General features: G+C 40.1%; 1 protein-coding gene across 1 annotated transcript; it reads left to right on the top strand.

Moving 5' to 3' along the window:
• The first annotated feature begins 9347 nt into the window (after positions 1 to 9347).
• Positions 9348 to 14645, top strand: LOC108993467 (zinc finger CCCH domain-containing protein 17). The gene is made up of 3 exons (XM_018968398.2): positions 9348 to 9746; positions 12275 to 12385; positions 12477 to 14645. Exons 1-3 carry the CDS (start codon positions 9564 to 9566, stop codon positions 14439 to 14441), a joined length of 2259 nt encoding a protein of 752 aa, XP_018823943.2. The 5' UTR covers positions 9348 to 9563; the 3' UTR covers positions 14442 to 14645.
• Positions 14646 to 15558: the final 913 nt, after the last annotated feature.

Raw genomic sequence — 15558 nt, 5'->3', positions numbered from 1 at the left:
AATATAGGGCCAAGGAAGAGGGCAAGCTCAGACCCCAATGGGAAGGACCATACATGGTAGTGGCCAACCACAAGCCTGGGTCATACGGCTTGAAGGATAGCCAAGGAAAAGAGTTGCAACACCCTTGGAATGCTGAACATTTGAAGAAATCTACCATTGATTATGTTAATTTCTTGATTTGTTAGAACTCTACTGTTGAATTCTTGATTATGTTTCGTAGTAAATAATGCATCCATTCCCGGCCAATGCCGACTCACCCAAGGAAAAGAGGCGTGGGGGTTAACTGACCACACGACCTTTAAACACCAATGACGAGTACAAAGACTCGCGGTGCTAGGGAAAAAGGGTGCCGAGTTAAACAAACACGCGACCTTTAAACACCAACGATGAATACAAGGACCAGCGGTGCCAAGTAAAAAGGGTGCGGAAGTCAATAGACCATGCAACCCTTAAACACCAATGATGAGTACAACGACTCGCGGTGCCAAGGAAAAAGGGTCGGAGGTCAGCAAACCACAAAACCCTTAAACACCAATGATGAGTACAAAAACTCACGGTGCCAAGGGAAAAAGGCGTGGAGGTCAGTAGACCACATGACCCTTAAACACTAATGACGAGTACAAAGACTCGGATTGCCAGGTAAAAAGGGCGTGGAGGTCATCAGCAAACCACACGACCCTTAAACACCAATGATGAGTACAAAGACTTGCAATGCCAAGTAAAATGGGCATAAAGGTCAAAAGACCATGCGACCATTAAACACCAATGACAAGTCTAAAGACTCGTGGTGCCAAGGAAAAAGGGAGTGAAGGTCAGCGGACCTTAAACACCAAGAAAAATTGTAACAGCCCCTAGAAATTCATTGGTGGAATTTCTATTGACTTTAGGAATCTCGTAAAAATTCCATAAGTTTTTACGAATCGACCAATTGCATAGGTTTTAGTCTATCAACATAGTTAGTGTTATCACTCACTATGGTGCTAGAAATATGAGTTTTATTTATTTGAGGTGGTTAGAAGTGTCAGAACTCATTATGGTCTATGCCATTAGACTCAGTGAATTATTTAGGATTTTATGGCGCAATAGCCTATTTTCATAATTCCGGAAGAGACGTCTGTTGGAAATTGTGAAATTATTTTTAGGGGCAGTTCGAGGTTGAATTTTGGTAAAAGATTTTCACTGTAGGTTAATATGAATATTTATGAATTTTTAGTGATAAGTTTATATCTCGGTAAGCGCACCAATTACAGTCTTTCGAAATCACAATGTGGAATGTCCAAATTAGATTAGAGAAGTTTTATTTGGACACTTGACAAGATGTTAGCCACACTTAGTGAATAATATTAGATACTTGGCGCCATGAGGAGCGTTTGATGGATTTGAAGGAACCAAGCTGTGAAATCATGTCACTTAAGCAAAACTTTGTTTCATCTGTTCAACCAAATTGTGCCATATCAAAGAGGGCTTCAATCCTAGTGAAACCCTAAATGGTGGGAGTCCAATTGAAAGCCCAAAAGCATGGTTGAAATCAAAACTCAAACAGTTTCCCCAAAACCCTAAAGTTGGCCTCTAAACAATTTCTAATCCGATTTCTAGCATTGTGTTTAATCACTTGATTAAATCACTTCCACATGCTATTAATCCTTCAAATTTGTGTTTGAACATCATTATCCAACCTTGCTAACTTTGAAAAATTGATTGGGCCAAGTGATATTGGATTTGGGCTTGATAGCAACCCAAACCCTCTTTAAACCCCAAAATTTAGGCCCATTCGGTTTAGGCCCATTAAGGCCCATGAAATTGGTCACCATTAGCATTGCTTCATGGCTAAGTTTTGTACCCTCACTTGGCTGGCCAGATCTGTACAAGAAGGGCCTAGAAGGTTCTTGAAATACAAAGGTAAAAGGCCACCTCACTTTTTCACTCTTACACTCTACCTTGAGAAAAGATCTTGGACTGATTTTTATGAGAAGAAAAGGCCAACACTCAACCTTTCATTCAGTCATATCACTTCCCATAACTTGTGTAAGAGGCTCTTCAGTCCACTTCCCATGAAAAAGCAACTCTCCTTTACACTTTTCCTTCATAGAACACAAAAGGCACTCTTAGACAGTTTTTCTTACCTCTTTTGAATGCCTATTTAGAAGCCTTTGTAAGTGTTTCCTCGCAACATTTCTTTCATGAAAGTTGTTTCTTTTGGAGTCTAGTTTACTTGGATATCTTATTTGTTCCATTTGGAGATCATTTGATTGGTCAAAAGTTGTTTTGAACCCAGAAAGGTCATTCTGGGCGATAAACTGGAGAGTGTGTTATATTTTTGAGTTTTTGACCAAGCTAATGAATAGATCTTGGTCCGAAATTTTTATGGAGTACTGTTAACATGTGTATATGATTATTGGTTGAGGATTTGTTGCATGATTAAAAGTTTTGGTGAAATATTTTCTTAGGTCTAGAAACTTAGAAACTGGAAGAGGCAAAACAGTTTCTGTTTTGAGAAAGTTTAAATCTTTTATGGTTTAATCTTATTCCAATGGCTTTGATATTTTTATTGGAAGATCCTAAGCCTCTTATATACATGTTAGAATGTTATTTTGAAGATATTTGATGTTAGTTTCGAAGATATGAAATTTTATGCATTGAGATATTTGGTTAGGCCAAAGTGATGATGTTCTTGGCTAAATTTATGTTTTGGGTGATGTTTAACCATGTGATCTTGAGTTTGAAGCTTGGATCTGCTTTAGGACACCTTTTTGAACAATGTGATGTTTTGGTTTGAAGATCACTTCTTTATAAGTCATGGATCAAGAGGTGGATCAAAACAAGTTAGAAACAAAAATCTGTTTTGAATTTAGAAGAGAAACCAAAAAGTTCAAGTATGGTTTTAGTGATTTTGATGAATTTTGTTCATGATTCAAAACATGATTATTCTTAGGAATATGTTATGAGTATAGTAGAAGAAAAATTTTGGTTTAATCATGAGTTTTGAGATTTGAAAGAACTACAACAAAAATATAGCCTTTGTAAGTTTCGGCCCTATAGTGTTTTGATGGTTGTATTTAGTTTTAAATTTTTCTGAATTGATATTTGAGCTTAGGACAAAATTTGCATAAGGTATGTAAATTTTGGTGATTTTTGGAGTTAGGATGCAAAATCCTTAAGTTTGGGGTAAAATGGTCATTTTCCCACATGTAGAGGGTAAAATGGTAACTTTACTCTAAGTTGATATTTTTCCATATTCCTAATTGTTAGTGATTAAGTTCTAATTTTTAGAAATCACTATTTTCAGTTTCTCGTGATCGCACTTGAGTTTGTCTCGAAGCGCAAAGATCGAGGTAAGTTAGCTTCTAACTTACTATCAGTTTAATGTGTATGAGTTATCAGTAAGGGAACTAAAGTGTATGTATGCATGTTATCATATGTGTCATGCCAAGTCATTACATATTTATCTGTTATACATAATTTATTCTGTCATGAATTATTCATCTGTTACACAAGATATTCTGTCACGTATTGCTATACATTACAAGTATGTCATGTTAAGTATACTATCTATTACATGTATTTCATGTCACGTAATATTCACTGTCACATGTTACACCATCTTAAGAAATGTTGTCTGTTATATAGTATACCATGTTACGAAATGTTGCATGTTACATCTATGTCATGTTATGAAATGTTCTCAGTTACATTTATGCCTCGAAGTATGTCATATTTGTCGTCTTAGTTCATGTCACGTTATGCTACGTCAGGACTTCTGTCTTTTATGTCACGTTATGAAATGTCATGTATGCTAGTTAAGCTATTCATGTCAATCATGACCCTAAGCGCTAGGATGGGGTAATATCCTAGTGGAACTCCTTTGTTCACGCTGGAGTATCTAAATAGGTGTGAAATTCCCTGAGTTGACGAAGTACAGTCAACAGGTTGCGAATGGGGCCTAATTAGCTAGTCATCGGAGTGCGCCAGGCACTAACGCCGATGGTGCCACACATTATGTTACGTGTGTCCATAGCAAGTGTGGCACAAACAGATAAGTCATGTGGCCACAATAACTGTGGAGCATGAAGTATGGGGCCACAACAACTGTGGAGCATACACTACTTGAGACACAGTAATTGTGACACGTAGAATACGTGGGGTCACAACAACTGTGGAGTACGTATTAACGCACTCACAGCTAGTATAGACACCTGTGATGTGATGTGGTAATCGGCAGGTACACACGGCTCAAGGGGACCTGTGTAGCACCCATATAGTCACTTTAATGATTAAGTCTATTGAATAAGATTCCAAGTTCAAGTCATGTTTCACGTTATGTTATGTTCAATTTTACATTCACGCAATCATGGTAATCCCATAAGACAAGAATATATTTCAAGTTCATGTTATGTTATGTTCACGTTTACGTTATGTTCCAAGTTCACATTTATGTTATGTCATGCTCAGGTTCATGTTATTTTTCAAGTTCATGTTCAAATTATGCATGTTCACGTTCATGTTATGTTTCAAGTCCATGTTATGTTTCAAGTTCACGTTTATGCTATGTTTCAAGTCCATGTTATGTTTCAAGTCACGTTCATGCTAAGCTTCAGTTTCAATTTAAGTTATGCCAATTATGTTATGTTGTATGTCAAGTTATGCTATGATTACTTATGATTTGATTATGCATTCATGCTTTTACTGCCATGCATGCATCATTAACCTGTGTGGAAGTTTTCTGTTAACTTGCTGAGATTTGTAATCAAATCTCACCGTGGTAGTCCCAACTACCATTTCCCCTCGAATGGTAGATTTTGTTACAGGATCTGAAGGAGAATCGAGAATCGACCAACTGGAAATGATCGACTAAACAATGGTGTGACGTATATGGTAGTACAGTAGTTACCTCATTACTACTTGTATTTGTGGTGTTCAATCTCCAACACTCTTTTGATCACAACCATTTTGGACTAGTGTAGTGATCTCAGTTGTTTAGTACGTCATTATGTATGAAATATGTTTTAAGTATTTAGGATATTTAGGTTTGGTGCATAGTATTGCTAAAAGAAAAAAATTATCCGTTGCGAATATTGCATAATGCTAGATGCATGTTAGGAATATTGCATCTTATATGTCATGAACGGGGGCAGGTAACCTTGTGTTGCATGTCTCGACGCTTCAAATGTCCGTCCGATCCCAAGCGGAATTTGGGGGCGTCACAAAAATGACAAACACTCGTGGTGCCGAGGAAAAAGGGTGCGTAATACAACAATGACAAGGGCAAAAACAAGCCACTCGCAGAGTAAAAAGAAAGAGCCTCGTGCAATCAAAGCAAAGTGTAACATGATAAAGAGCCAAAATTGGCTAAGTACAAAAGTGTTTATATTATTTACAAAAAGCTATTGCAAATGTAGCAGTGGGAGACAGCTATTACAAAAGGCTAAGTGCTAGGACCACTAGAAGGTGGAGGTGGACGAGGACTGTCAAAGGCATCGGGCATGGTATCCCCACAAATGGCGTAAACAAACTGATGCAAGGCTACATTAGATTTAAACATCTCCAAATCTAAATGCCTCAAGTCAATACGGGAATTGGCCAGCAAGTGCGATCTAAGAGGTAACACGTCGGCCCCATACCCATAACCAAAAGCACGATCCCTGATGCCACGCGTTGACGCCAGCGAGGGTGAAGGCAGGCAAGTCCCTCCCTTGTAGTCGCCAATTCAGACTCTAATGTCTTCACCTATTGGGTCTTTTCCTTCAGTCAGGTATCCTTATGAAGAAGAGTTTCGTTAAGCTTCCTCTATTGTTCATCTGCGTCAATGAGATTTTTCTTGTAATCCTCAGAGAGGTCAAGATTAACTTGCCACTTGCTTTCCTCTGAGGCAGCCAACACCTCCCCGAGTTCAGAGTAGCGCCGCTGGGAACTAGACAACTCCTGGCAAACAGAATTTAGCTCCTTCTTGAGGGCAGAGAGCTGAGAGTGAGCACGACCTCGCTCTGACTCTAACTCCCCCAAGAAAGGTAAAGCTGAGCTCTAGTGAAATCACGCTCTGACTCTAATAGCCCCAACAAGAAGTTGTCCAGGCCTTCACCTCCCTGATGCCACGGAGTGCATCATGAAGGTGGAAAACCTCGTAGCAAAGAATGTCCAAGTCACCTACTAGAGAGTGCATGTAGCCATCCTTTTGCTCAAGTGGGATCAGCAACTCTGCCTTCTCGACCCTCCATCTCTCAAATTCCCTCTTGGCGTAGGAAGAAAAGACAGGCCTAGAGTGAACTTCATCCTCCAAGTCAGCAAGATCTATCATGATCTAGGCTGCCAAATCGTCGACACCCTACAAAGATAAAACCGAAAAAAGTTAAAAAAGAAAAAAAAAAAAAAAAGAGATAAGTGAGAGAAGCAAAGTCAGAGGTACCTCAGAGAGGAAATTCCTTAGCTGATTAGCCATACTACTGATGGCCCAATCTCTAGCAGGCCCAGAGGAGGTGGAAGCACCTCCCCATCATACCTCATGTCAGGCCCTTAGTGGGGATTGAGGGGGAAAGCCTTAGGTGATGCCATCACTGAGCCTCCTCCAATCGCAGGAGCTTTATCCAAATCTCCCATTGGGCAAACAACGTCAATGTAAGCAAGTTCAACATCCCCCAGACTAATGTCCTCACTCACGAGACCTCCTGGAGGAACACCCTCCTATAAGGGAGATGACTCATGGTCATCCCCAAAGAAGGAGGGAAAAAGAAAGGGGATAGAAACATGGTCGCTACCATCCCCTAGGTCAAGTGGAAGAGTCTCTCCTCCCGAGATGGTCGTGGGCAAAAAGTGGGGAGTTGAACTTTTACCTTCATTCTCTTCTTTAATTTCTTCAAAAATAGGAGTGTCGTCGCCTTTCTCTCTACCCTGGACACCATGGTCACCTAGGGCACCGTCTTCACTACCCTAAGTTCCCTTGTGGGCCCCCCGATAGGCAAGGCTCAACGAAAAGGCAACATCCACATCCACATTGACCTCGCCACTTTCTCTTGGCAAATTAGAAGCTTCGAATGTAGGGAATTCAAAGGTTGGGCTAGATGCCAAATCAAGCTCGAAGTCAAAAGCGGTCGCCAGGTCTGAAAGGGCTTGACCCATCAAGCTCTCAAAGTAGTCAAGACTTGGAGAAGGCGGGGTACTCTAAGGTCGGTTAGCCATGGGGGAGGCGCCAACACCTGTGCTTGCAGCCCCCCACTTCGCTGCAAAAGAAGGTGTATCCATAATAGCATGGTGAGAATGCTTTCGCGAAGCCTTTGGAGTATACTCAGAGGAAGGCTTAGTTGGAGGAGGTGGCACCATGACCTTGTTTAGGAAGAGGCGACCCTTGACCTTCGAACGGTCAGGCATTACCAAGAAACAATCAATATTGGCGGGTGTCAAGAGGTCCTCGGTCCAAAGGTCATCCTCATGCTCTATCGCCTAGGCGGCGACCATGTCGACACGGGGTTGCTCTCTTTCAGACAGAGGTTCCAAAGCCACCGGCAGGCCTTTGTCATCGGGAATTTTACTCCAGGAAGCTCTAATTGGGAATTCCAGGCGCATAGCCTTTGAATTGGGAAATTCCCAACCTACGCTATAGACTAAGAAAAACTTCCTCATTCATTATTTGGCATTTGAATGATGGCTTTCAAAATGGATCAACCGCTACTTCCTAATCGAAAAAATGCAAATGTTGTTCGGAGAGCTCCTCAAAGAATAAAACGTCAGGAACTTTCTACGGTTAAATCTGGGTATTCTTCCCTAGCGGGTTCCAAAACCAAACGAAACACGATGCAAGAGCATAGAAGAACTAGACACACGTGAGAATGAAGCTACACAGGGGCTAGCCGAAGAAGAACAAGAACGTTGTGTATTGGGTGACAAAAAGGAAATCGCAAACCGAGGTTATGGCACAAATAGGAAGAGCAATCTTTTCGGCAAACCCTTCTTCATCGACGCAAGAGTATTGAGTCTGGGATCCCGTAGGCGTTGTGCAGATTCGCCAAGTCCCTAGAAGTGAGGGTGGAATGCCACCCAAAACCTTTGAAGCATGGAACGTCTTTAGCATAAGAAGACTCTAGGACAACAAGGGTTTGAGATGTGTTTCATTGGACCATAAGGATGATAAAGAAGCAAAGGAAAATGAAGAAATGGGTAGATTAGGGTCGCAGATAAAGAAGTCGAGACAGTGTGGTTTCAAGAACATAAAGGAGATAGGAAGAAATCAGGAAGAAGATGAAAAATGAGAAGGAGTAAGGAAATGAAAAGCAGGTGATAATTGAAAATCATCAATACCTGACTAAATGACGTGAATGAAAAAGAACGTGGCGATGGTTATTGGGCAACGTACGCACGTTACCCAAGTTTAAAATTCCCACCTCTCAAAAAGTGTTAACGACGAGTAATGTAATAAATGGGCCAGCAGGGTAGTCCATAGGTTTAAAACCCCTAACGAAGTACTCTAGGACCTCAAACATCCTCGACTAAGTAAAGTAAGATATTTACAATTCCTTCATTGGTGAATTCCTCAAGCTTACTTGCGAGAGAAATTAGCAGCGTAACTGGAGGAGTCAATATTGATCTAGCCCAAACTGGGGGCCCAAGGCCCATCATCCATAAAAGATAGCTACTCAAAGAAGTCGTGCAGCTTAACGCAAACCCTAGCCGCCTTGATTATTAGGGGGACAAACCCTCACATTATGAATATGGATAATGTGGTGATTAGATAATTTCGATACATCAAGGATAAGCCTTCTAATGGCTGAGCATTATGCAAGGTTAATCAGTTTCTAATACTTCTCTATGCCTATATATATGGTCAGCAGGTAGCTTTCGAATCATCTAATTGAACATTCTTGAATTATTATCCTTCACTTATTGCTGACTTAAGTATCAGAAGTGTCACAGGCACACCGCGCCGCCCACATAATAATTTGCAGGTTAACGATTACAACAGATGGTGGGACACGTCATATAAAGATCCGATATTGACATGTTTATTAATCATATTTTAACGGGTCAATCCATTTTAACCTGAACCCATTTATATCAAATCTAAATTCATTAATTTTATATTGTTTGATGTGAAATTTATGAGTCGCGACACATGTTGCCACCCATACTGAATTTGATAAACCATAAACATTTTTTGCAAATTCTTTTAGCATCATAATTCTTTGTCGTAAAAAATCCTGATCACACTTGCAAAAGAAGTAAAATGGTTACTCGGAGAGCAATTACTTCCGTGAAGCCCCCGACTATGACCTAGTTAACGCGTGAGTCGGATCTGTCGCTTCAAGGGCATCGAACACACGCACAAAAACATCATCGTCTCCCAACGTTAAAATAAATAAATAAATAAAGAGAAAAAGGCAGCAGCAAAACTCGGCTTAGCTTAAAGCCCCATCACATATACTCTCTCTCTCTCTCTCAACCCCAAAACTCATCAATCTTTGTGGCGGCTTTTCCATTTTCCTATCAGATTGGATCGTTGTCCCCTTTCCCGTCTCTTGGAAGATTTGGATCTGAGACCGCGTGCGATCTGTGTTTTTTCTTTCTTAAAGAACTCCGCCATGGTTGGGGCCGTACAACAGGAGCAGCAGCAACAGCAACAGCAACAGCAAGAAGCACAGCGACAGCAGCAACAGAAACAGAAACAAGCCCCCTCAGCGCCAACGACATCTTCCCAGGAGGAGGCCTTGAAGAGAAACACCGATTGCGTTTACTTTCTAGCTTCACCTTTGACTTGCAAAAAGGTCTGATTTTCTTTTCCTTTTCAGCTTTATCTGATTCTAGGGTTTTTACGTTTTTCCTCTTTTTGGTTACTATTTTATGATCTTTGGCTTTGTTGGGATCGTGGGCTCTGCTCGTCCCTGGGTTTCAGATGAACGACTAGCTCCTTAGTATTTATAGATTCTGACTGATCGATTTATTTTAATGTAAAGAACTAAGGTATGGATCTCCTATCTAATTCAGATGTTGGATCTTGTTAGGGTTTTCATGCATTTTCTGAGTGGATCTCAGTTTCTTGGGGAAACCCTAGATTTTATGTTTCCATAATTATGGGAAAATGTGATATATGGCTCTTATATCTACCGGGATTATCATTTCTCAAACGGTTATGCGAAGAATGGTGTAGGGATGGAATATAAGGGAATATTGAACGTTCTCCGTGGTTCTGGAGTTTGGTATATTAGTGAGCTTATTCTGAGGGTCAAATTTTATCTGCATCAGCTTTTGTAATTAATTATTGCATTGGATTTGGAAGGACTAAGAAAATATATCAGGTTTTGCTTGATATGCAGAAAAGTGTGAACATTTTGTAGTGTTCTTTTATGGGCTATAAACTTTGCTTGTGTAAGTGACCATATGGTTTCTTATTTCAGCAAAAAAGGATTAAGCTATGATGGCAGTTGTGATTATAATTTTTCCTGATTCAGGCTCGTAATTTTTTCTCTAGATTGTGCGTACTGGGGTTTGCACTACAGGTTAGTTTGGCAGAGTTCTAGTTGGGATGATTTTGAGGTATGGTTTGGAACTGCTGGGTAACGGGTCAAATCTGCCAATCATTTTGTTTGTTTGGATTTTTCATAGCATTGCGGACTAATTGAGATTCACTTTTATGAGATATGACAAGAAGAACCTTCAAGGGTCACATTCACTAGACCAAGTTTCCAAGCTTAAGTGGCAACTAGCTGAGCAGTTTGGGCCTCTTCATTTGAGTGATCCGTGGTCAAATATTGTTTCTTCCAGGTATCCAAGATGGTGCCATCTGAGACCCCTCATAGGGTCATGACATCAAAGAAGCTGACCTGGACTTTTTGTGATAAGAAATCAAAAATTATGTTGAGAAATGTAAGGCATAGTGGAGAAGTTGGCTCTGATTCTAACATCGTCGTTGATTTTCGAGCTCATATGGGTGGGGAGGGCGGTCCATGTTTGGATCATTATGTTGTGGGAGTTAGATTTCCAGGTTTGGGAATGACATCCCGCATTTTAATACCGAAGAACGAGTATGGAGGTGGCGAATGATGTCCCACATTGTTTGGGAGGAAACATTTCGTGTCCCATAACGTTTTCAAGAGGTTTCAATTTTAACATTGTAATCCTTTAGGAGTATAGGCCCAAGAGGCTTTGGTTAGGTCGTTACAGATGGTATTAGATCCAATTTCTGGCCATAAGTGTTGCACTTGATTCGTGCAAACTACAATGAAATGGCTTGATGAGGACCTTAGAAATTTAAATGGAAATATTCTAATATCCCAAATTGAGTATCATAGATGGTGAATAGGATTTCACGTCTCTTGGGAGGAAGAGGCTCTTGTCTTTTATAACGATTTGGAGTGATTCAATTGGCTAGTTCCTTTGGAGTATAGACTCATGCAGCTTAGTCTTTCCTTGGGTTGCTATAGAAATGTGGGCTTAATCGGGAGGGAGGTAGAGTCAAGAATGAGGGTGTAGTATTGTGTGGATCCATTTTTTCTTGTAATTGTGAGATTGAGGAAGAGGGAGATGTCAAGAGGCTAGATGTTTTCATGCCAAATGATTCTAGCAAAGGGGCATTACTGAAAAGGATGGTCAGTGGATTCTAGTTCATCGTTGCAAAGAGGACAATGATTGTCTATTTGGGGTTTTTGGCTGATGAACTAGGGAAGTTCGGTTTGGTGGGGAGGGAATTCTAGATGATTTTCCAGAGGAGTTGAAAACTTGAAGGCATTCATGAATGCGTTAGTTCGAGCAAAGTTTCCATTATATTTGGGTGAGAGGTGAGTCTAGGGTTTGTTTTGGTTGGGTTTCTGTTTAAAAGGCTGATCTAACTGAGAGGTGGCTGAAGCAAGGTGGGATTCCAGATTAGTTGGTTGCGGGGAAGATTGATCAATAGGATATTGGTAAGTTGGTTGGGTGAAAAGATATTTTAATTATAAGTCCTAAATATGCTATTGAAAATATGGACCGTGTTTTTTGCTGTCTTTTCCCCTTTTCTCCAAAAGTTTTGCAAATACTTCTCTTTGTGCCCCAGGTTACCATGTTTGACCACCTATGCTCTACTTCAGGTTAGAATTAATTAACTATTTTGAGAGATTTTCAGAGTTGGTATTTCTGTTTATTATCGAAAGAAGTACTGTATATATGTGAATGATCCATCAATTAAAACCATGTGATTCATTTTAGAGGCATCAAAACCAGTTGGTAAAATTTTTGGCCAATAATAATGTGCCACCAGTAGTATTGGATGGCATACTGATCAATGTTTCTTTCTCTGTATTTCTCTTTGAATAAATAGGGAAGTGAATGTGAGTATCGTCATAGTGAATTTGCAAGGCTTAACCCCAGGGATTGTTGGTACTGGTTGAATGGTAATTGCTTGAATCCAAAATGTTCGTTCCGGCATCCGGTAAGTGTCTGCTCTTACTTCACAACTTCAAATGCTTTGAAATTAATTTTAATGGCAGTATTTTTCTAATTGCTGATTGTTTAATCTTCAGCCTCTGGATGCTTCATTAGGAGCACAAGCAGCAACTTCTGTTGGATCATCTCTGCCTACAGCACAGACTGCAGCCATGCCTGCAACAAATGCTCTTTATGGTTCCAGTAAACAAGCAGTCCCTTGCATTTTCTACCAAAAAGGGCTCTGCTTAAAAGGTGATAGATGTGCCTTCTCCCATGGACCGAGTCCCACCACCAGCAATAAAGTCCCACAGGCACTAGCTACCAATGTTACTGAGCCTTTAACTTCTAAGAAGACTTTCGGAGGCCTTGAAAAGTATAATCAGGAGCAGAAAATTCCACAATTGAATGTTTTGAAGCCAGCACAGATACCTCCCCATGCTAAATCTGCTCCAAAGGCTGAAACAGATTTACCTAGAAGCATAGTTGGTATTGAGAGAAATATACCACCACCTATGAGATTGGAGGATGATGCTTTTAGATACAGGGCAACAAATGCTTTTCCTCTAATTAGTGGGAACACTGCCAGCCGGTCCAACCGTTCAGAGCAGACTCATGTACCTGAAGATCATAGTTTACAGAATGGTAAAGATGCTGACGACTTTCTAAGAGAGTCCTCACCTGGCTTTGATGTTCTTGTAGATGATGAGCTTGGTGATTCTGATTACTACCATGGTGAAGATCAATTTGAGGAACCGAGGGATCATGAAGGAATGAATGTAAACTCTGTGAATGAATATGATTTGGGTAATCCTGCTGACTATAATTCAATGGGTGATGTTGATCGACCAAGGTTCCATGTTCTACGAGGTCATGGCTCGTATAATCATAAGCCAGGGCAGCATGCCTGGGAGCAGCACAGGGCATCATCTGAGAGAATGGTTGTGAAACCAGCTCATATGGAAAGGCGGAGGGGTCACCGTGAATCTGGTAGTCCTGACCAGATTTATGAGTCGGATCTACGGTATCATTTAGCCAAACAGAGGAGGGTTAATGGATTAAGATCTGTCGTCAGTCGGGATCATGCTCATGATAACAATGTTGAGGGGCAGAATTACGGGACTTCTTCACGAAGGGATGCACTTCATTTGCCCTCAAATGAGAGTTCCCTCGGTAATCGCTTGCGGGGCAGAATAATGCTTCCAGGCAGATCTTTTCCTGTGAATGGTGGTGATTTGCATGGAGAAAAGGAATTGGACAAGGGAAAGAGTTGGGGTAGGTTGTCACCTGGAAGGCCACAGATCTTTCATGGAAGGCTCCGAGACAGAATAAAAGGAAGGGTGCAAGAGGATTTCAACGAGGGGAGAAATCTCAGGAGTCCGCATATAAGGAGAGAAATAACCGATGACAATGCTGATTTTGTTCGTCCTAAAAGTCTTGCGGAGCTTAAAGTTGTGAAGATTGCCGAGAGTAAGGAAGAACAATTCCTTGGAAAGCGAAAGAACATAGACTATCATCAACAGTCTGAAGGTCATCTTTCATTTGAAGGGCCAAAGCCTCTTAACGAGATTCTCAAGAGAAAAAGGGATGCTGAAGTAGCATTTTCTGGAACTGGGAAATTATCAATCAACAGAGGGGACTATAATCAGATAGAAACGAAACAAGCATTAGCAGGCTCTGCGAATACAGCTGTCATAGATACACAAAGTGCCAAAGAAGATGATGTCGGCCATTTGCTTGGCAACAAGGAAGAGTCCAAGAACACTACAGATGCCATTAGAACGCCAACCAAAAAAATTGATGAAGCTTATGGGTCCTCTCAAGCACCACCGAATGTGGATGTGTCTGAGGCTGAAGATGGGATGATTTTTGATGAAACTGTGGAGGGTCAGGAACTTGAAGGTGATGATGATCAGAGGGACGGAGACTATGACTATGAGCAAGTTGATGATGGAGAGTATAATATCGAGGAAGGTGAGAACGCAGACCCCGAGGAGTACGTAGACGATGAAGATGGAGACGGAGATGACTTTGCTAAGAAGATTGGTGTCATGTTCTCATGATTACGGGGGAGGCGACTGACTGCTCCTTCCTATAAACGTCTTGTGTGGACCTACGCTCATATGGGTAGTTGGTTTCAATTTGAGCAGGATAGCTGGTGTGGATTTATTTGCAGAATTAGGACATCGAGTTTTCTCTTGTACCAATCAAAACTTTTTCGTTGTATTTAGATCTCATTAATGGGGATATTTCTTTCTTCTCTATTTCCTTGAGGCATTTTTCTGTACTCCTATTAATGTTAATTGCAGAGTGCATGCCCCGTAAGAGAAGTCAAAGAAAATTAGAATTTACTAATTGTGAAATTAGAGAGCACAGAGCAGTAGGATGAAGATTGAAAGATGCAATACACTTGGTTCTTAGGAGCTCGATATTATTCATTTTGAATTTATTATATTGTACAAATAATCTTCAAGACATTTTTATAAGTATAGGAGGATAAGAAATATGAAAGGGTGAAATATTAATTAATAAAATACATTCATGAATTTAGAAATTCTAAGAATTGATACATGAATAGGCCATAATTATAAGAGGTGGAATCTAAATTGTCATCTACCAAGTTTGTGTACATTTATAACACTCCCCCCCCCAAAAAAAAAAACCTTTTTTCTGGCGGATAATCATATATAAAGAACATATCTCGTTAAAACTTTATTAAGAAAAAATTCGATTGGAGAAAAATCAATTGTGAAGAAAAAAGAGTATAATATTATTGTATACTTTAGAATTTTGGGATTACCTCGTTAAAAACCTTGCAAATGAAAACTTCATGAGAAAAAATCTTAATAAAGGAAAAATAGTACAATTTGAATGTTTTTTTTCCTCCTTAAGAGTATGCAGAGTTTCAATACTTTATGATAAAAGATCCTTGAGTTGGCATATTCAAATTTGCGTATCAACTTCATAAATGCTGCAATTGGTAATACTTTAGTGAATAGATCTGCCAACTTATCACATAATTGTATCTACTTGACATCAATATCATCGCTCTTATGGAGCTCATGTATATAAAAGAACTTTGGCGAAATATGTTTGGTTCTATCACATTTTATATAACCTCCCTTGATATGAAACAAACAACATTATCTTCATATAATGCTGTTGAGTTATCATTAATTG

Source organism: Juglans regia, chromosome 16, assembly GCF_001411555.2.
Source record: "Juglans regia cultivar Chandler chromosome 16, Walnut 2.0, whole genome shotgun sequence".
NCBI lineage: Eukaryota > Viridiplantae > Streptophyta > Magnoliopsida > Fagales > Juglandaceae > Juglans > Juglans regia.
The sequence above is the reverse complement of the archived record's forward strand: the minus strand, read 5'-3'. Positions and strand labels throughout refer to the sequence as shown.

Excerpts from the sequence above, each read along its gene's own strand:
- LOC108993467 (XM_018968398.2), top strand. The coding sequence starts at position 9,564 with ATGGTTGGGGCCGTACAACAGGAGCAGCAGCAACAGCAACAGCAACAG. Across the intron at positions 9,747-12,274 it reads CACCTTTGACTTGCAAAAAG|GGAAGTGAATGTGAGTATCG; the intron begins GTCTGATTTTCT and ends TTGAATAAATAG. Across the intron at positions 12,386-12,476 it reads AATGTTCGTTCCGGCATCCG|CCTCTGGATGCTTCATTAGG; the intron begins GTAAGTGTCTGC and ends TTTAATCTTCAG.